The sequence below is a fragment of the Kogia breviceps genome, chromosome 10 (genome assembly GCF_026419965.1).
Source record: "Kogia breviceps isolate mKogBre1 chromosome 10, mKogBre1 haplotype 1, whole genome shotgun sequence".
NCBI classification, from domain to species: domain Eukaryota; kingdom Metazoa; phylum Chordata; class Mammalia; order Artiodactyla; family Physeteridae; genus Kogia; species Kogia breviceps.
In genome coordinates this window covers 78,069,503-78,091,816 of record NC_081319.1, presented here as the reverse complement: position 1 = coordinate 78,091,816, position 22,314 = coordinate 78,069,503, and the positions used below count along the sequence as shown (strand labels likewise).

Genomic DNA, 22,314 nt, shown 5'->3' with positions numbered 1-22,314 from the left:
CATTGTCACTCAATTATATAATATTTTATGTAAAAACAACAGTGTTTTCAATATGGAAAAGTAAGCTTGCCATTTTTTCAGGGTTTGGATGTCACGTATTTTAGGATGATCTGATAGGCACGTTGGCAGTGCACTTTAAGAACCATTTTTGCAAAGAATAAAATTTTTTTTGAAACTCAGTATTTCTTTGAGAGTACTGGATATGAAAGCACATGGAGTAGAAGCCTACATTAATATCAGACTAAAGAAGAAAAATATAATAATAGAACTTCACGTGTCTCTGAGCAGTGTGTCACGGCTTCTATGTCTATAGGTTTAAAAAAATAATCGCTCATGTAAACAACTGAGATAAGTAAACTCAGTTTACAATCTGTCTGTCTATAGGGAATTTTCATAATTTACAGGTGTTTTGATGTTTTCATTTCACGTATATTTTTTGAGCGCCCATTATGTTGCAGCCACTGTCTTCTTTACAACACTCCTCTGAGACAGGTAGAAACTATTCTTGACGGATGGAGAAACTGAACTTGAGAGATTAGTTGATCATTATTACCAGGTTCTACTATGTTGATTAACTTGAATTGGGGCATATATAAATATATTGGAATTATCATTGTGTTATACTAAAACTAGGTATAGATGTTTTAAAATTTTGCACATTTTAATTTGTTTTTTTAAAATATTTTGCATTCTCAGTGATTGAATGGTCGTTTGTTATTATTTTTGCACAGCAGGAGAAATTTAGATCATGATGTAACTTGAGTTTTTTTTTTTTTTTTTTTTTTTTTTTAAACTAAAATGTAGTGTCTAATAGTGTTGGCTTAACCATAATCGCTTCCTGCCTTTGGGGTTCTGTGAAAATGAAAATGTTCTGATCATAATTGTTTTCTATTAATTTATATTATGTGGGATGCTCAGATTATGAGTGATTGAAATTGAGACTCTGTAGATGCTCAGAATCAGTACATAGGTCTGCTGAATTAATATTTCTCAGGAGTGAAACAATTTAAAAATTCCACTGTCTTTTAGTAAATGAGTACACTGATGGATTTCACAACCCAGATTTTTGACACTGTATTGAGGGTGTTGTAACTGGTAATAACGTTTTCAACTCTGAGGTATTTTAAGCTGAAGATGTTTCATGGTATTTCTTCATTGGTCATTTAGTCACTAAAAATATGAGCTATAAATAGAAATGCAGTAACATGTTCATTACATTTTTGTTTAATTCACATTTGTGATGTATAACTTTACTACAGTTAAAATTTTTTTGTCCTGGTATTTTCTGAGAAAAGGTATATCCTTAAATTCCATTATTGTTATTAAAAGATGTCAGTTTTTCTACTCTGGAACAGAATTTTACAGGTGTGACATAGTATTGGCTACTGGCTTAATAATCAGGTTTAAATATAAGTATTAATCAGAGATGAACTTATTCCTTGAGTTCACATTTAAACTGTGGCATGTTGAAATAATCTGGGTCTCCATCTGCACATCTGAATTCATTTTGTAAAATATGGCAAACAGCTGCATTTCAATTGAAAGCTAAAACAACTGCAGGACATTAACCCATTGAGAAGATTACAGTAGGTTTTCAGTTCCATGTTAACTGTATTTATTAGAGAAAATTGACTTGAGTGCTTCTGCTTTTAACCGACATTTTTTTTTTAATGTCCGGGAGATAGGAAATAAAGCATTGGAATGATAGGACTTTGATGTGTAAAGAAATTAATGTCTAAAGAAGTTAATTATCTAAAACATCAAACAAGATATGTGCACAGGAAATAATTATTTTAAAGATTCTAATGCACTGTCAGCTCATGATGTCAAGAAAAATGTTATTCACCTGTTTGATTTAAGAAGTAAATAACTTGACTGTGAAAGGATTGGGATCTTTTCACTCTTACCAATAAATACTCTTGATATGAAACATTTGCAGTAGAGACACAACCTAAGAAAGCTGGGGTTTTAGTATGCATTTACTTTCTGAAATGTCTCTTCTTCAGAGAGTGTTAAAGCAAGGTGACTGGATTTGTAGAATGAAAGAGGGCAATAACTCCAGCAATGTCTCAGGATAATCCCAAGAATGGCATGCCTTCAAATCTGACATGAGTCAACTTAAATCATAGACTGGGGTTAATACATAATCTTTGAGTTTAACATCTTCTCCAGGATGTCATATCTCTGTCAGTCTTCTCTTGGGACAAGTGAACCATTTTCTAAGGTCACTGGAAAGCCAAGTTCCTTTTTGAACTTGCTTTCCTGTGTTATTATTCTCCAGTCTTGGACTGATGATGCAATTTTTTTTTTAACCTGAGTTCCAAATGTTGTTGCTTCTTTTCCTCTATTACTTGTAGAAAAAAGTACTTATTCCAAAAAAGTCTTTGTGAACAAATAGGACAAATTTACTCTTAAAAAGACCGATGGTCTTTCATAGCGCTAACTTCTTTATGTGTTTTAGAACTTTGGTTTTCAGGTTCAGTTTGAGTGAAACTTTCTTCCTTCTCTCTCTCTGCTTTTGCAGTCTCTGTCTAGTGGTTTTCGCCTGGCTCCTAGGGACCTTAGGTTAGACCAGGGCTTATATTGGCAGAGAGTTGGTCCTGCCACAGAATGATATTGGGACATTCCAGATCTAGCCACCCAACTAGTGTGCTGCTTGTCTTAGGTCTCTGTCCTTTTGCCTTCTCGAAAGCTTCATATGTGGCCCATCTCAGGCAGTGGTTTGTAGTAGTTAATTTTTTCAGCTTTCATTTATGGGACCCAGCCTTTCCATCTCAGCCATCAGTGAATGACCCTGGTTCAAGTTTACTTTATCAATTTTAAGCCTCCATTGCCCACAGAAGTGGTCAAATTAGAGGATGTATTAAGAAGATAAATTTGATAGCAGTGTGGAGAATGAACTGAGCTGCAAAGAAAGAAGCTATAAATAGAGCTCAACAAGAAAGAGAGGAGGTAAAAACATGAAGTAGAATTTATTTGGCTTCTTACAAATTATAGGGTGCAGGAGAAGGAGTCAAAGATGATGACTGAGATTTTAAGCCAGGCTGACTAGTAGCAGTAGTGATGTCAGTGTGAAAACAGAACTTATTTTTTAAGGAAACTAATTAATATTTGTTGAATTGTATTGAGGTCTTGTAGTGAAAATATTCAAGTTTCTTAAAGTTTGTGATTATGAAATAAGGATAATTAAATTAGTCACTTAAAAGCTTTTAGCAGATCAAGAAAGGGAAAATTCTTGAGTTTTTTCTGTTTTTAATAGTTAACATTGTGTACTGACTGTGTGCTAAGAACTATTCTGACTGCTTTGTTTATGTTCATTTAATCCTCACAACAACCCTAAGAGTGTGCGATTATCATTCCTGTTTTACAGATGAGGAGACTGAGGCACAGAGACGTTAAGGAACTTGCCCCGAGCCCTAGTAAAGTAGTAGACTGGGATTCTAACCTAGGCAGACTGACTTCTGACTCCTAATTATTTTACTGTACTTAAAGTTCTCAGAACTGCTTTACTTTATTATATATTTTAAATCTGTTAATTCTTCTTTAATCAGCAAATTTTTTTTTTTTTTTTTTTGCGGTACGCGGGCCTCTCACTGCTGTGGCCTCTCCCGTTGCGGAGCACAGGTTCCGGACGCGCAGGCTCAGCGGCCATGGCTCACGGGCCCAGCCGCTCCGTGGCATGTGGGATCTTCCCGGACCGGGACACGAACCCATGTCCCTTGCATCGGCAGGCGGACTCTCAACCACTGCGCCACCAGGGAAGCCCAGCAAAGGATTTTTTAAAGAAAATCGTAGTATTACAAAATTTATATAAACATGAAATAATAACTAACATTTATTGAGCACTTACTGTGTCCTTGAGGTAAAAGCCTGAGGCTTTTATCTACTTCTATTACCTTAATGTTATTTTTATTCTTGTTTGTGGGACTGCCACATGTAATAAATAAAATGACTTATATTAGGATTAGCATCTAGCTTTCCCATTATGCATCAGCTTAATTTTATTGGGAAAAAAGTCACATTTTATTTAATTTTTTATTTTTTTTAAAGTCACATTTTAAATTGATGAGTAATTCAACCATAAGATTATAAAATATCACAATGCTTACTTCTGATCTACTGATTGGCTTTATTTGTATTATTTGTATTTTAGGCTATGGTTCAAATGGGAATTAGATTATGTTTTGGTTTTCTAATTTTGTATCTTACAGCTGTGCAACTCTTTCTTTAAATGAAATCTTACTTGCAACCCCAGTATACGAAATAGAAAAATCAGAGTTCTTGTGTTCTGGATGGAACTGCTTGGGGGCCACTGGGAGCTCACTGAAATATTGCTGGGGAATCTTTGGGCTCCATGGAATGGATTTTGAAAACCACTGAACTTTGTTAAAATATTTTAATGAGTATTTTTCTTCCAATACTTATTACAAAATATGTAATGAAAAGTTTATCACCCAAGTGAGTAATTTTTTTACATCATATTTGACTAAGCAGTTTTCTACCTTACTATTTCCTTTTAATAAAGAACAAGTATGGACAAATCAGATTTACGTAAAACAAATCAGAATTTAAAAAATTTCTATACTTTTTGAAGTAACTTATAATTGCTTCCATTTTCCATGCATTTACTTATAGCTAAATACATTTTGTAAGCTGAGTTCTCTTTTTTATTTAGATGAATAACACTGCAGCCAGCCCAATGTCTACTGCCACTTCAAGTAGTGGAAGAAGTACAGGGAAGTCTATAAGCTTTGCAGCAGAATTGCAGAGTATGATGTAAGTATGGTTCTGTATGTCAATTATTACTATTTTAAGTTCATGTTGATAAAAGACAATAGAAATAACGAGATTTATAAAACTTAACTTGGAAATTTGTACTTAAGTAAAAATGAAATAGTCTGAAAACATTTTAAATAGCTGTATATGGAAGGAACAAATTGGTTAAAAATGCTACAGTGATACTGTAGTCAAAAAGTAAGTATTGGTTCATCTTGATAAAATAATGAATATTCATGTAGACATTTGTGTGCTGATTATTATCTGCCCAAATCTGTGCTATGGATTGCTTATTGCTATTTTAGTTTTAGATTTAGAAAATTTTGACATTGATTATATTCTTGGATAGTTGGAAATATTTTCACAGAGTTCTCAGTTTTTCTCAAGTGTCAGTCATAATAATTCTGTGAGCCTAATTTAGTTTTCAGTTTTGATAATATTTGAAATCACTGTGTTTCAGAACTTGAGAAAAAACTTAGGACATTTAAAAAACACATTTATTTAGTTTTTGAGAAATTGCATAGTCATTAACATTTCTTTCCTCAAGCTCTTTTCAGCTTGATTTCTGGCTTCTTTCATTGAGTGAGACTGCATATCTTGATTTGATGAGAGGTAGCATATTTATTAGAAATGTCTGCTGGCGCATATTAGTTTTTCTTTATTATTGGTCCAGGAGACAATTTTCTGCATAAGGGGGACAACACATTAGAGCTCTTCTTTTCACATTATTCATGACATACCCAGCAATTTTAAAAGAATGTTTCTGTTGAAGGTTTAAATGGGTGTATATTGATAGCCTTCATAGTGGATTAACTCCACTTTGTGATGATTATTGTTCAAAGGAAAAATGAGTTTGAGCATATATCTAATGGTTGCTTGGTAAATATACTTTAAACAGCATCAAAAACGTTCAGGTCACAGGTTCTCAAACTTTGGCCTCGGGATGAAGACCTTAAACAGCGTTTGTTTATGTGAATTGTTTCTATTCATATTTATTGCTTAGAGTTTAAAACTGAGAAATAAAAATTTACTACTTTATTTGAAAAAATAATAAACCTATGATATGTTAAGTGATATATACCCTATAAAATAATTATATTCTAAAACCAAAAATTGGTAAAACATTTTGTTAGCTAAGATGAGACTAATAAAATGTGTTAATTTAGGAGTTGTATGAGGTGAGGCTGTCTGTTAAATTATGGAAAATGTTAAGGGTTTGTATACACTTTTGTATGTTTTACTTTTTTTAGCTATGGTTTAGTAGCTTTATGTTAAACTTTTATGTTGTACTATGTTGATTATGTTTAAAAATACTAGACATGTTTTAGAATGTTTATAGTAAAGTGAGGAAATTAATTTTCCTGTAGAGCCAACTCATTGATCTACCTTGTATTTTTAAAAACTTTTAATTTTGAAAATTTCAAACTCATAAAATTATTGTAGTAGTATAATGAACTTCATGCATCCATCATCAGACTAACGCTAATTGTGTTTTGCCAGTCTAAAAAATTAATTAATTAAATTAAATTTTATTTTTGGCTGCGTTGGGTCTTCGTTGCTGTGCATGGGCTTTCTCAAGTTGCATCGAGCAGGGGCTACTCTTCGTAGCAGTGTGTCGGCTTCTCATTTTGGTGGCTTCTCTTGTTGGGAGCACGGGCTCTAGGTGCACAGGCTTCAGTAGTTGTGGTGAGCGGGCTTCAGTAGTTGTGGCCCGCGGGCTCTAGAGCACAGGCTCAGTAGTTTTGGTGCATGGGCTTAGTTGCTCCGCGGCATGTGGGATCTTCCTGGACCAGGGCTCGAACCTGTGTCCCCTGCATTGGCAGGCGGATTCTTAACCACCGTGCCACCAGGGAAGCCCCTTGCCAGTCTTCGTTAACCTTTCTCTCTACTCTTCACTTTTTTTTAAATGAAATATTTCAAAGCAAATCCCAGACATCATATTTCAAATTTGGTGTTATTTATTAAAACAACGTATTTATTAGTAGGTAAAAAAACATGCTTTATAGCAGAGGTCAGCAAACTGTGGCCATAGACTGGCTGCTTGTTTCTGAAAATAAGATTTTATTGGACCACAGTCACAGTCATTATTTATCTGTTATCTTTTGCTGCTTTCATGCTACATGGCAGAGTTGAGTATTTGTGACTGACAACATATGGCCTGTAAAGCTGAAAATATTTACTATATGGCCCTTTACAGAAAGTTTGATGACCCCGATCTATAGAAACAGCTCTCTGTAAGAAGAAAGCTGTATTTCCTTTTGTTATTTATACTTAGGAGAGGTTCTACTTAGCACATTGGATAGACTGCAGGCCACTTAAGAAAACAGAAAAAAATAAAATAAAAGCTAAATTCAGCACTTTCTTATGAAATACTTTTGCAAACATCTTCCCAACTAATGTGCTTAAGCTAGATTCAGAATGCGAAAGTTATTGTTGGCCACAGGTTTGGAAGAAATGTACATTTTCCTTCTATTTCAGACCTCATAGAGAGGCCACTCCTAATAGTTATACATTCATCATTTATAGTCTGAAGTTATTTTTTCTTCTTATGAATTGCTTCATAGAACAGGAAAATAGGGCCAAGATTAGGGGAGTCCTTTTTTAATTTACCAATATTTTCTATTGGCATGAGGTTTTCAGGCTTTTGATTATGTAAAATTAGAATCAATATGCATTTGATCCTTGCTTATGTGATTTTAAATGAGAAAGTGCAAACTTAAGTCTCTGTGTTAATTTTGTGTTGTAGGAATTTTATATTCTGTGGATCTCTACATTTTTTTCTCCTGCATTTTCACAGTTCTTCTAAGCCTGTTTGTGTGGTATATTGCTGTTTTTTAGTCCTCTGGCTACTGTCTTCCCTACTCATTCACCACTAATGAGCTGGTTTTTCTTGGCTCCATGCCCGCTAAATAAGTAACAGTATTGTAGTGTCATTTCCAGGGAATGGCTTCACTGAAAGGCATCTAGTTGTCAGGCAGAAATGGAATTGTCACGATCTGCTATTAAATATAGAACTGGCAGCCGGTTTGTTCTCCTATTAGATCCTTGATGGGACTGACCACATTTTAAGTTTGGGTGAGAAACACTATGACTGCAGCATTCTCTAGGAAATGCTTCTACAAATTTTAAACTAAAGGATTGGTGGTCAGACGGTTGCTGGTGGATTGCGGATGACAGCAGCTTTCCCTTACCTAGTGCATGTAACTGAGCACGTTTGCTACATGCTCCTTATCACAGCTCTCAGAATAACATGTGCTGGAAGCGTCCAGAGGCTTTTCATTTTTAAGTTATTGAACTCAAGTAGCCAGTAAATTAGAAAGTGAAATCTTTTCAATCTACATTGCAGGTATTTTGACAGACTTCTTAAGAATTTAAATTAATTTAAACTCACTTCAAGGAATCTTCATTGGACTTTCTTTTCCTTATTTGACTCATTTATAAATTTCTTTGCCTCATTATATTGTACTTTTGAAGGTTTATAGGCCTGGTGATAATGTCAGGTTTCACTGCTTGGTAGCGTTTAGTAATTCTCATGTGACCAAATTTAAAAAAAAAAAAAAAAAAAGGATTTTTGTTTGTATGCTACTTATATATTATAAGAGTACTTCCAAATGAAAATGTCATCCTTATTTAAAATCCACAGATTGAAAAAAAAATTTCTAAATCAGAGTTTATTATAAACAATAAAATTCATTCTCTTAGTTGTACCATTCTGCAAGTTTTGCATTTTTTAAAAAAAAAATCAACATTATTAAGCCCTTATATATAGCAAGACCTAAATGCCTTCAATATAGTCTAGCAGTAGAGAAGGGTTGTGGAGACTAAAAATTGTCATGTAATAGGATGTGAAAAATTCCATGGTAATACAAAGGAGGGAGTGATGAACTTCTGAGTGTAAGCTTCCTAACTTTAGGTCTGTACTTTTGACTGCTTCCTGAATGTCCGTTAAGTATTCTGTTAGCACCTCAAACTTGGTATATCCAAAACTGAACTAATAATTTTCTCAGTAAGATTCGCTTCTCTTGGGAATTTTTGAGATAAATAGCAACAACCATTTATTCACTAGAGTATGACATAGTTGTATATGTGAAATGGTATCATTTGGCTGTTATTTAACAGTATGAAGTTATGTGCTGTGAAAGAATGTATTCCCAGTTCTATCCTTACCTTAATCTGACTTTAAAGGGACCTAATATATAAATGAATCAATTAGTAATAGATGTTTATTAAACTGCCACAGGGTTCCTTCAAACCTTGAGTTTCCCTGGTGCATTTAAGGTTTTCAGGAAACTGGAGGAAAGAAATTCTTAATGGTAAAAAGTGCTAACATTAATATATTATAGTTTTGGAGATGCTTTAATAATGCCAGTAATAATAGTGAATGCTCTTAATGTGTACCAGGCATTCTCCTGAGTACTTCTACATACCATTTCATTTACTCCTCTCACAGCCCTGTGAGGATACTGTTAGTCCCTTTTATAGATGGGGAAACTGAGACCCAGAGGTTCCTAACACCAAAAATTGCCATTACAGCAAGTGGTAAGAACTTGATTTGAACCAGGAAGCCTAACTCCGGAGTCCATGCCCTTGACAAATTACACTAAACTACATTTCGACCAATAAAACTTATTTTGATTTATAAAATTTAGTTTACAAATGAACTTTTACCAACATGTATGACTAGTGTGGTGTAATGAGGTAATAATGGGAAAGATGAATAATTGTTCAGTTAATTACTGTTATTTGTGATGAGGTCTAATTTTTATAATAAATATTGGATTAAGTTGCTCTTTTCATATTATAATAGCATTTATTTCAATTTCCTATTCCTAACCACCAAATCTTTTTAAGCAAGGCCATATTGGTAACCAAGAGAAAGTATAATTTTTCATAGAAGTTGAATACTAATATACTCCTTATTGGATGCTTATATTTATGATGGTTCATAATTATGGATATAAACATGGCCATATTGTTGAATATTTAAATGTCTATCCTACTTTTATATTTTGTCACTATTAAATAATAATTTATCTTAATTCCTGACATTTAAATTACATTAAAATATGTGGATAAACTTATCCTTGTACTTTTTGTGAACTGTATCTATTTGGAATGTTTTAAGATATGCACTGGTTTATAAGTATGATAATAATGAAGATTTCCACATTATAAAATTGGTCATAATCTTTCCTGAAAGTGAGAAAATGTGCAAAAGTTAATTGAGAACATAAAAGCACTGTGTAACTGAAGGTTGTTTATACTTTTTTTCCTTTCAGAAATGAAACAAGGTAATGTTTAAGTTGCTAGATCCAACTGAATTAAGTGCTTGCATTGAAAGAATGTATCATTTTATAAATATGACAGAATACAATTTTGAATTTATATTAAATATCTCTATCAATTGTTTCATGAAAAGAAAATACCTAGGCCTTTTATTTTAGGATATGTAATTACAAGAGGGAAGAACATTTTGTTCAGTCTTAGAAATGAATTCTTGAAATTCAGGGAGAATCATTTTAATAATTCTGTGTTGAAAATCCTTAGTTATGTGGGGAAAAATAGGTAAAAATTCATGGATTTGTTATTCTAAAATTCTAGTATTGTATAAATGCAAGTTATTACACTGGTCAATGGGAATATCTGTTCTGAACTAGTTTGATGGCAGAACCAGGACCTAACTGATATGTGGTTATTTACTGACTTCACTTATCTTTGGTGTTAATATTCATACATTCTTCTGTGTTCCTGATTGCTTCCCTAGACCCTGCTGAGGGTGTTATGTAACATATGGTTTTTGTGTAGTATTAACTTTCTTTCTTTTTTTTTTTTTTTTTAAATAAATTTATTTATTTATTTATGGCTGCATTGGGTCTTCGTTGCTGTGCACAAGCTTTCTCTAGTTGTGGTGAATGGGGGCTACTCTTCGCTGCAGTGTGTGGGCTTCTCATTGGGTGGCTTCTCTTGCTGTGGAGCACAGGCTCTAGGCACACGGGCTACAGTAGTTGTGGCACACAGGCTCAGTAGTTATGGCACACGGGCTTAGTTGCTCTGCGGTACATGGGATTTTCCCAGACCATGGCTCGAACCCATGTCCCCTGCACTGGCAGGCGGATTCTTAACCACTGCACCACCAGGGAAGTTCCTAGTATTAACATTCTAAATCTGAAAACTTCCGAATTGTGAAATACATGTTTCAGATAAGGCATTGTGGACTTGTATCTACCTCATAGGGTTTATATGAAGATTAAGTGAGGTATTGAGATAAGGCACGTAGTATTGTTCCTGAACATAGTAAACACTGTCCTGTTAGCGTTTATCATTGTATTTAAAAGAATAATTATAATCATCAACATACAGATTTAGGAAGTTATAAAAATGTTTCAGGTGCAGGGGGAAATGTTTGCAGTTTTATGGGAAGAATTTTTATAATTATAGAGAAAAACTTGATTTGTCTATTACAGCGTGGTGCGCGGTAGAACTTTCTATAGTAATGGAAGTTTCTACTTCTGTGCTCTCCAGTGTGATAGCCACGCACCACATGTACCTTTTGAGTACATTAAATGAGCTAGGTAACTGAGCAACTGAATTTTGCATTTTATTTTAATCAATTTAAATAGCTACATGTAGCAAATGGCTACCATATTGGACAACACAGAAGAAATATGGAAAGTACACAGAATACTTCTTTTTGGTACGCTTATATTTTTATTGAAGTTGGGAAAACACATTTTACATGTTACATGGTTTTATTTTGTATTTACTATTAACACTGTCATCCATTTACTTTTTACTTCTTCCTCTTATTTTGGATTGTCATTGTCTCACAGTTCTTTAGTGATTGGGGCTGTTAATTTTTGGTTACTTTGGCAGGTCAGATTTGATTGGGAGGTTTAATATTACATTTGTGTTCCATTTTGTAGGCAGTCTGGGTAATATTGAAGTGTGTTTCTTAAAAATGTTTTTTTTTTTTTTTTTTTTTTTTTTTTTGTGGTATGCGGGCCTCTCACTGCTGTGGCCTCTCCCGTTGCGGAGCACAGGCTCCGGACGCGCAGGCCTAGCGGCCATGGCTCACGGGCTTAGTTGCTCCGCGGCATGTGGGATCTTCCCGGACCGGGGCACGAACCCGTGACCCCTGCATCGGCAGGCGGATTCTCAACCACTGCGCCACCAGGGAAGCCCTTAAAAATGTTTTTTGTGAATTTACTTAATATATTTATACTTAGTCCTTCTGAAAATCCTGTGACTGTAGCTCTGGGTATATTGTATTGCACTTGATAATCATGCCAGTTGTGTAACTGAATATGTAATATGGTCGTAAGTTTTGGGCACTCGTTTTCATGTAGCTAGATTTGCAAAATTTCCTGGTAGCTATAAGTTAGCAGTATGTTACGTAGCATTTTGTCAATTCACTGTTTTTCTTTTTCTTTTTAATAAGCTGAGATTTTGAAAACTTATTTTTAAATGTATATAGGTCAAAATTAATCTTTGAAAAAGTTACTCGATAAAAATGGATTCTTCAATACTGAAAATATATCAGAAAGTGGTTAGTAATTTTGGGTAGGAAATTAAAATTCATTATCTATGATTGTGTGCTTTCCTCCTTAAAATAAATTCTGTTGGTACAGAATGTAAACTCTTAAAATTAAAAAGGTGTGATTTTATAAAGGAATAGTAGATTCTTAATATAGAGGAATGGCTCTTTTTGATCTTGACTCTCTTGAGTCAGAAGATCCATGGCTGTTTTTAAGTTTACAGAGAGGCACAGTTCTGATTCTCTCTAGATGTGAGACATGTGCAATTTTATATTACCTCCAAAGAAATGGGAATTGACTTATTCTGTGGTGTGTTTTAATATGTCAACATACCTATGAATATGTGTGTGCATATTTTTAACATATTTTAAATACATCACAAAAGTATATATTGGTATATATATTGGTATGAGTATGTCATCTTTTGCAAATTTTTCTTTTTTTTTTTTGACATCTCTGCATAGACATTTAAACAATCTCAAGTAAAACACCATATGCCTTTTAAAAAATACTGTAGTAATTAGGTTTTCTAACTGGCATAACATTTTTTTCCCAGGACAGAATAAATAGAGTTCACAAACCCCGGTTCTGAGGAAGAGTAGTGAGAAATAATCCTTAACCTGTTATCTTTGAATAACTGCTTTCTTCCTGTTTCTCTGTCTTGAAGGAACCAGGTTATGACCAGTTTTTGAGTGTTACTAACCTTTTGTGGCTTTCTACCTATTCCTAGATTACGTGGGTTGGTAATGTGTGTTTAATAGGGATAACAATATACTAGTAATATGTTTCTGCCAATTGTGGGTTAAACTTTTGGGGCTGGGCTGGCAGTCAATGAATACTTATTTCTACAACAAAAATAACATTCTTTTTGTGTGGAATTACTTCCAAACAGTCGAACTTGGAGTACAACCCATTTCTAAGTCAAATACTGTTTGTATTTTTAAACTTTGTCTCTTCCAACCTAGAATTTGGGATTATCGGCATCCTTTGTGTCTCTAATCCTCACTTATCTGGAATTTGTAATAAAATATAAATATTTTAAAGGATAAATTAACATTAAGGACAGTAATACCACATATAAGTGAGTGATTAAGATAACATGGTACAATGGAAAGGATTGTAGATTTGGAGCCAGAAGATTTGGTTCACTTTTGTATTGGTGGATTTCATAATGTTAAGAACAAAATACCACGCTTCCCTGGTGGCACAGTGGTTAAGAATACGCCTGCCAATGCAGGGGACCTGGGTTCGAGCCCTGGTCTGGGAAGATCCCACATGCCACAGTGCAACTAAGCACATGCGCCACAACTGCTGAGCCCGCGTGTCACAACTACTGAAGCCCGCACCTAGAGCCCGTGCTCTGCAACAAGAGAAGCCACCACAGTGAGAAGCCTGTGCACTGCAACGAAGAGTAGCCCTTGCTCGCCGCAACTAGAGAAAGCCCACGTGCAGCAACAAAGACCCAATGCAGCCAAAAAAAAAAAAAAAACCAAAATACCTGCCTCCTCTAAAAAAAAAAAAAAAAAAATCACAAACCATGCAAATGTTATGGGTAGGGGAATTATTATATCAATATTTTTTCAAAATGAAGTATTTTTTTATACTTTAGAAGTAGTTCATGTTATTTTCTGAAAAGAAAATACGGAAAGGTAATAAAGAACATTAAAACTCACTGAATTAAAGCACTGTTAATGCTTTCCTATTTATCTTTCCACTTCCTTTCTAATGCACATAAAAAATAAATGCCAAAATCCCATATTATAGCAGCTGTTGTGTAACTTGGGTTTCTACTTATTATATAATATCATAGGCCCTTTCCGTATTGATAAATATTTGGCATTATCTTCGTAGCTGCAATAGTTTGTATTCCATTATGATGTCTTTAAGCAGTCTTGTTAAGTATTGATACATTAGGTTATTTCTAATTTTTCAGTTTTATAGATAGGATTGTAATGAACTTCCTTTACTTACAGGTATAGATCTCTCTCCTCCCTTCCTTCCCCTTCTCTTTCCTTCCTGCCTTCCTCCCCGCCCCCACTTTCTCTTCCTCTGTATCTATATCTTTGAGCATGTGACTGGATATTTCATTAGGAATAATTCCTTTACGTTTCTTTTTTTTAAAAAATATTTATTTATTTATTTAACTTTGGCTGTGTTGGGTCTTAGTCCCAGCACGTGGGACCTTTGTTGCGGCACGTGCGATCCTCCGCAGCTGCTTGAGGGCTTAGTTGCCCCTCCGCATGTGGGATCTTAGTTCCCCGGCCAGGGATCGAACCCAAGCCCCCTGCATGGGAAGGTGGATTTTTAACCACTGGACCACCAGGGAAGTCCCTCCTTTAAGGTTTTTGGTGACCTTCCATAAAGGCTTTAATGAATTATAATCCCACCAATAGTGTATGTATGCCTTGCCAGTATTGAGTAATGTGACATGTATTATATATAAATAAATTTACATTTATATATAATCTTTTAATTTATACATATTTAAAATATTTATTATCATGAAAGAATTGTTTTAGTTTAGTTTTTAATTGGTAGTAATTTAAGAATAGTTATACAATAAAAAGTTTTCCTATTCCTGTTGCCTGATTTCTTCCCTTTAAGTAACAACTTTTATTCTTTCTTGGGTATTCTTTCTGACTTTCTTTATCCACATTATAAGCACATAATGAATATGCGCTTATTTTTTCCTTTTTACACATGGAGTACCATTCTGTAGGCATTCTTTTATATTTGGTGTAAAAAAAAAAAATGCACCAGGAGATCTCTGCATAGCAACATGTGAGAGAGAGGGAGGCGGGGAGGGAAGGAGGAAGGGTGGGAGGATGTATTTAATTTAAAGTTTTTCTAGCATTTTTTTTGGGGGGGGGGTCACTCTTTTTTTGTTTAATTATTTTTATTTTGGTAAAAGTCACATAATATAAAACATACTATTTTAAGCATATTTAACTGGCACTAAGTACATTCGCATTGTTGTGCAACACACCATCATCCATCTGCCAAATTTTTCACCTTCCTAAACTGAAACTTTGTCCCCTTTAAACACTAACTCCCCACTCCCCCCATCCCCGGCCCCTGGCATCTACCTGTGTATTTCCTGACCCTATGAATTTAACTATTCTAGGTAACTCGTATAAGTGGAATCAAACAGTATTTCTCTACACTCAAGAATATGAATGACTAGTTTTTTAAAGCCTTTATCAGGAATAGATATTTTATCAAGTGCCGTTTTAGCATCAACTTTTTCTAGCATTTTGTAGATGAGTTACTGTTCGATGAACTCTGGAGCCTAAATAAAGAAGGGAGACCTTTATTTTTCAAGGAAACTGAGGCAACTTCTAAATGAGTTACTTAAGTCAGAAGAGGTAATAAGGTCCTCACACAGATAAGCAAAAAGAAGAAAATAAAAGCTATCTGTAATCTTTTACCAAGAGATGCTTATATTTTGGGTGTGTGTGTATGTGACTTAACTGAAGTCTAAAAGTCTAAAAGCTTTTTTGATAGTAACTTCCTAACTTTTTCTCCAAGAAAGTTGGATTTTTTTTTACATTTCTATCAATAGTTATGAGAGTACCCCCTTCCATCTCTCTCTGACATTTTAACAGTAGAAGCATTGTGCTTTTCTCTATCTATTTTACATTACAGCTTTCCTTTGACTAATGAGTTTGAAAATATTTTGGCCATTTATATTTCTTCATTTGTGGGTGTATGTTCATATTCTTAGCACAATTTTACTGAGTTCTTGTTTTTTCCCATTGTTTATTAAGGGCTTTTAATATACTAAAGGCACTGAGCCTTTATTGATCATATACAGCAGTCACCCCACAATCGCCCATACCCTTCATCATTTGGTTACCTTAAGGTTTATTTCTTTTTAATATGTTTGTTTTCATTTCTAATGTAGTTAAATCAGCCTTGTACTTTATTTAATTTAATTTATTTATTTATTTAAAGAAGACGTTGGGGGTAGGAGTTTATTAGTTTATTTATTTTTGCTGTGTTGAGTCTTCGTTTCTGTGCAAGGGCTTTCTCTAGTTGTGGCAAGCGGGGGCCACTCTTCATCGCGGTGCGTGGGCCTCTCACTATTGCGGCCTCTCCTGTTGCGAAGCACAGGCTTCAGACGCGCAGGCTCAGTAGTTGTGGCTCACGGGCCTAGCTGCTCCGCGGCATGTGGGATCCTCCCAGACCAGGGCTTGAACCCGTGTCCCCTGCATTAGCAGGCAGATTCTCAACCACTGCGCCACAAGGGAAGTCCCAGCCTTGTTCTTTATTACTTCCACTTTGACAGAAAGTCCTACCCTCAACTTTTGTACAAATCATCATGTACTTCTTATATTTCAGGCTTTTAGTTTCTACAGTTTAATATTTAATCCATTATTTCGTTGTAATGTGCCAGGGAGGGTTCTAAGTTAAAACAATTTTACTTTAAGTTGGTTTGCCAGTGGTCTCACCACCACAAATTATATAAACCTCCCTTTTCTCTCAGAATTGAAATGCTACCTTTATCAGATAATAAATTATTATTTTTGAGTTTTCTGCTTTGTCCACTGAATTGTCTATTCCTTTGCCAGTACTACATTACTTTAGTTATTATAGCTTCTTAATATGTTTTAATATTTGGTATTACAGTTCAGGGTCACCTGCATAACTTTTCTTTTTAAAATATTTCTTGTCTCTTTTCCTATTTTTATTCTTCCAGATGAATTTTAAGGAATCATTTTATCAAGTTCCAAAGCAAATTCTAAGTGCAAATTTTAAGCAGTTTCATTTTTCTTTTCTTTTTATGCTTTCTGCTGTATACTCAAATTTCAGACATTGGTCTATGTGATTCATTTTACTTTTAAAGTTGATTAATAAAATAATTTTACTTTTAGAAAGTTTATTTGAAACAGCACTGGATAGAAACTGACTAATGAGTGACTTGGTTAACTAGTGTGTGATTAGAGATGCTGAAGAACTTCTCAGTTTTCTTTAGTATTTGTTTTTCTTGCTTGAATGTAGAATTGTGCTGTGCCTGCAGTATGTAAAAATCAGCCAAACTATCTCCTCAGTTTTTAAATCGTGCAGTTATTGTCTTATTTTTGAATGGAGAGCATGACTAGAAACAAAAGACTAGCTTAATTTTTTTATAGGGGTGTAAATCTGTATTCTGACTAATAGAATTAAATACAAGGGCATCCATGCCATATATATCATAGAAAATAAACATTTAATATATTTATTTTATAAATACATGAGTTAATCTAAGTGATGAAATAGATCTCATTTTGACCATTTTAATGAAAATATTTCTATAGTAAGTTTATTATAGCACATTTATGACTATGTATAAATGGAATACCAGGTACAGTTTAATCTTTTTTTAACTGAAATTTCATTGTAAATATCAGGTGTTGCAATCTACTTGTACTATAGTAATGCCCTAGGGTACCATAGAGACATAAAGTGTAGTTTGCTTCTATGATGAATAGTCCTACTTTGCTATGCTCTTTGAATTTATAATTTTTTTGGGTAGAGTTTTATGTTTTCTCTCTTGTTTGCATCTGCTAATTTTGTTGCTGTTCTTGTGCCATGTTCTGGCAATGTTTCACCTCCCCCACCTTTTGCATGCTGCTTCCAGCCTACTCTAGACTAGAAATTAAATTTATTAGATTTGTATCTAAAATAAGAAGTCATACTCTAGGAAAGCCTGATACACTTTCTCTTCTGAGAAAAGTTACTTGATCTTTGGTGCAAAAACTTAATATCAATTTTGAGAGTTGAGTTTACTTATTACTTTTGGGTTTTGGCTGTATTTTTAGTAGCTGAAATTGTCAGGTAGCAGGTCAGAGTTTATTTTTAAGTCCTTTGCTTGGGACTGAATCTGTTTTCACAATGAAACCATGTTAAGCATGTTAGGTTTCTGGGTTAGTTCCATACACACAAATTTTTTTTTTTTACCCATAAAAAATAGTCTGAAGTAACATTTTCAGCTATGTGTAATTATCATTCATACCATTTTGAAGAAGCAGGCAAGGCCACTGGCTGGGGTTGGCAAGGATAGGAGGTAGGGAAGCTTGAGAGTGGTGAAGTTTTGTAATGGCAACAGTGGAGTTAGGGAGAGAAAGCTAATTAGGAATATGCTTAGTGTTACCTAATTTGTCAAGGGCTCTGCAGAGCTTATAAAAGGGCTCTAATAGCAAGGTTGTATAATTTCCTATAGCAGTGCTCAACTGCTGAGCATAGGACTGGAAAAGCAAGATGATTGGGTTGATTTAGGGATTTGAAGCGCAGATATAACAGAAGAATATTGAAATTCGAGGTGTTTGAGTCTCTGATCACTGAGCCTAGGCTGGTGGGGAGGGATGGAATAGAAAGGTATGAAGGAGTTGACCAATTTGTAGAAAAATGGGAGAAGGAGAAGGGTTTAGAGAGTTCAGTGAAATATGAAATTAAGTAAAATAGAAAATTAATTAAGAGAACCAGACAGAGGTATAGAAAATACAGCAAAATGGAAAACATCAGCTTGGATGTTTCATCTTCCAAGAAGACGTCCTTGGCCTGTCCAATCTTGTTAATTCCTTTCTGTGTGCCGTGGCACCTTGTAGTATACTCTTATAGAAGTCCTTATTTTACTGCATTCCAGGGATCTATTTACTTGTCTATTTCTATTTCCCACTGTAAGCTTCATGAGTACAGAGCTTGTTTTAATTTTCCTGTTTTACAGTACATGGTACCTGTTAGGTACCTAGTAGGTGTTGAATTTAATAGAAAGAATAGGAAGTTGTGTTCAGAATGGGATAGTATAATTTAGGAGGATAATCTCCATGGGAGTTGCTAAAGCTGAGAAGAGGTTAGAACATTTTTATGTCACTCATCACCTATCTATTTTGCTATCTTTCTTTTTAAAATTTATTTATTTATTTATTTTTGGCTGCATTGGGTCTTCGTTGCTGCACGCGGGCTTTCTCTGCTTGCAGCGAGCGGGGGCTACTCTTCATTGCAGTGCGCGGGCTTCTCATCGCAGTGGCTTCTCTTGTTTTGGAGCACGGGCTCTAGGAGCGTGGGCTGCAGTAGTTGTGGCATACGGGCTCAGTAGTTGTGGCACACGGGCTTAGTTGCTCCGTGGCATGTAGGATCTTACCGGACCAGGGCTCCAACCCGTGTCCCCCGCGTTGGCAGGCTGATTCTTAACCACTGCGCCACCAGGGAAGTACTTAACATTCTATATTTTGAGTGTATTTGATTTACTTGAAACCTCTACTGCTTCCTTAGAAAATTGTAGCTATATGTCATGTGGTTTGTAGAAGGAAGGATGGTCTTGTGGAGTCATACAAATCTGAGTGAGTGCCATTAGTTCTCTTTTTTATATTGCTGGGAATTCTATTTGTAAAATTCAGATAAACATATACATCTCTCAGATTTCTTATGTGGATTGAATTAGATTGTATAAATCATTTATATAGAAAATAGAAAGGTGTTCATTGTAGATCTCTATATAAATGTCTATACCTTTTAATTAGTTTGACTTTACAGGGTTATAGATAGAATTGAACCTCAGCATATTTTTGTAGGACCACCTATCTGCCTTTATTCAGAAACAGTGGAATCCGGGTAGTATCAATTACTTTGACTGAATAGAAAATCTGAGAGTCTTTTTATTAACTCCTGAGGAAACTGAAGAACAGTGAGATGAGGTGATTTGCCCTAGGATGTGTTTTGGGTTAGTTTTGGGTTCAGGGCTCTATACCTGGTCTTCTGAATATCAGCCCAGTTTACTTTCGCAGAGCCTGTCTGCTATAAATTAGTGTTAATTTGACTATTCCTCACTTGTTCCTCATTTTTTAAACTGCCAGCACTGGCTCAGTTCTTTGTTTTACTTTTATATTTGTGATGACACTACGGTATTGGACCCACTTTAAAGTAAGGAATGAAGTATATACTTGAAGTGTTTATGTTAACTTAAAGCATAACTTCTCTACGTGCCTGAATTCCTGTGATTATCTATTATAAACTGCTCTGAAAGTATAAAGACTTCATTCATTTAGACACTACTGGGATGTCTGAATTTCCTGATTAGAACCTGCCATTCGGTTGACAAAAAGAATTTATCCTTAAATTTTTTTGTTGCTTTCATGTTTCATAAGCTTCCTTTAAAAGACACAGTGACCTAATTATGAGCACATTTCAGCAGCCAGACATTATTTTTACAAATTATTCTTTGGTTTGAAGTTAGTTTTTTGTTGTTGTTGTTGTTTTTTTTCCCCTCTCATTTCAACTCCCAACATTTAGTCTAAAGAGGTGCCACCCAGTGTAGCCAGTATGTGAACTGTTTCTCATTGTCTTTTATGAGATAAGTAGCCTGAGCCGGATTGTAAAAGTCCTCTGTTTCCTTCGTTGAGATAGTTTTCCTGTGTTACAAGAGGAATTAAATGATGTGCACAGCGATGCACATTCTGGTGCAAACTCTTTAACTCATTGTGGACTTGTAATAGGCAGTCTGAGACTGTCACTTGTAGGCAGACCATATTTTGATATAAAGGATTATTAAATGCTAGTGCTTTTCATTTATTCATTCAACAAGTGCCTGTTGAGTGCCTACTGTTTGCTAGGCGATATACCAGTGAATAAAACAACACCCCCCCCCCCCCCAGATCTCATGAAGTTTACATTCTAGTTCTGTTAGAAATACCATTATTATTTCTCTTTTCTCAGAAGTTCTGTTGTTTTTGTATTAAAGCTGTATTTTTGCAGTTTACAGTCTTATGCATTTGAAGCTGTGACTTAATTCTGTATATGTTTACATATAGTGGTAATACTACTATAAAAAATTAAATTTTAAAAATTTAATCAGATTAATTTTTTAGTGAATTCTTCTGAGCTTTCTAGGTAGAGAATTGTATTATCCACAAATAATGCTTCTCTTTTAAGTCAGAACTTCCAGAACATTAATAACTAGGAGTGGGGATAATGGATCTTTTTATTCCTGATTTTAATGGAAATGTTTTTCATATTCACTAGTAAGCATGATGTTGACTTTTGGTTTAAAATGGTTTAAATCACTTTGAGGAAGTAGTTTTATATTTCTGGATTTAAAAAAGAAAATGAAGGGGAGTTGAGTTTTATCACATGCCAAAAAGGATATCTTTGAGACGATTGCTTTTTTCACACTTGACCTACTGTTGTGTTATATTATGTTAATAAGTTTCCTATCATTAAGCCACATTTGCAATCTTGTTGTGCAAGTTTACTATCATTTATTAATGAATTATATCTCTGAAATAGAGATTAATCTAGAACCCTTTTATATCTCTAAAGATTAATCTAGAACCCACTTGAATCTTTGACTTAATTGTGTATATCTTTACATGTAGTGGTAATAGTTTTAATTACATTTTTGGCTTAGATCATTTTCTCTTTCCTGTGACTTATAAAACCTTTGAAAACAGTGTTTGTATTTTTTGTCACCTTCTAGCTTTACTCGAAGTTAGTGGTTCTGAAGAAGGACCTTTTCAGGAGGAGATGTAGAGGGAGTTAATTTATAATAAAAGAAAACAGTGGCATCATGAATTGACTACACAGCATATCTGGATAGAACAGTGTATTAAACAGTCATTCTTCGGTTGTCTGTCTTATGTTTCTGACCCATGTCCTATTTCTGATTTTAGAGTATTTTAGAGATTGTACTCCAATATTAGAAGTTTAATGATGAACTATAAAGCCTGACAAATTGATGAAAACCGATGAAACAGACTATTGCTTATAAAGACTAAATCCGCTAATGTGATGGTTCTCAAACTTCAGTGTGCATTAGAATCACCCCGGAGCCTTGCTAAACCGTAAGACTGCTGGACTTCACCTCCAGGGCTTTTGATTCAGTAAATCTAGGGTGAGCCCAATAATTTGCATTTCTAGTAAATTCTCAGTTGATTCTGGTATTGATGGTCCAGGGACCACACTTTGAGAGCCAGCACACTAATGTTATCTAGTAGCACTCCCTGACTTATCAGTAAATAGCTGATTT

General features: G+C 34.6%; 1 protein-coding gene across 3 annotated transcripts in view; it reads left to right on the top strand.

Moving 5' to 3' along the window:
- SUPT3H (SPT3 homolog, SAGA and STAGA complex component) overlaps positions 1-22,314 on the top strand; it is a 429,490-nt gene that overhangs the window by 5,385 nt on the left and 401,791 nt on the right. For 2 of the 3 annotated variants that reach the window (XM_059077802.2, XM_067006330.1), the window contains one exon: positions 4,676-4,776. In XM_059077802.2, the coding sequence (XP_058933785.1) occupies positions 4,676-4,776 (101 nt within the window). Of the gene's footprint in view, positions 1-2,882; positions 2,953-4,675; positions 4,777-22,314 lie in introns of those variants that run through there. The other variant, XM_067006331.1, reaches the window with a different exon arrangement.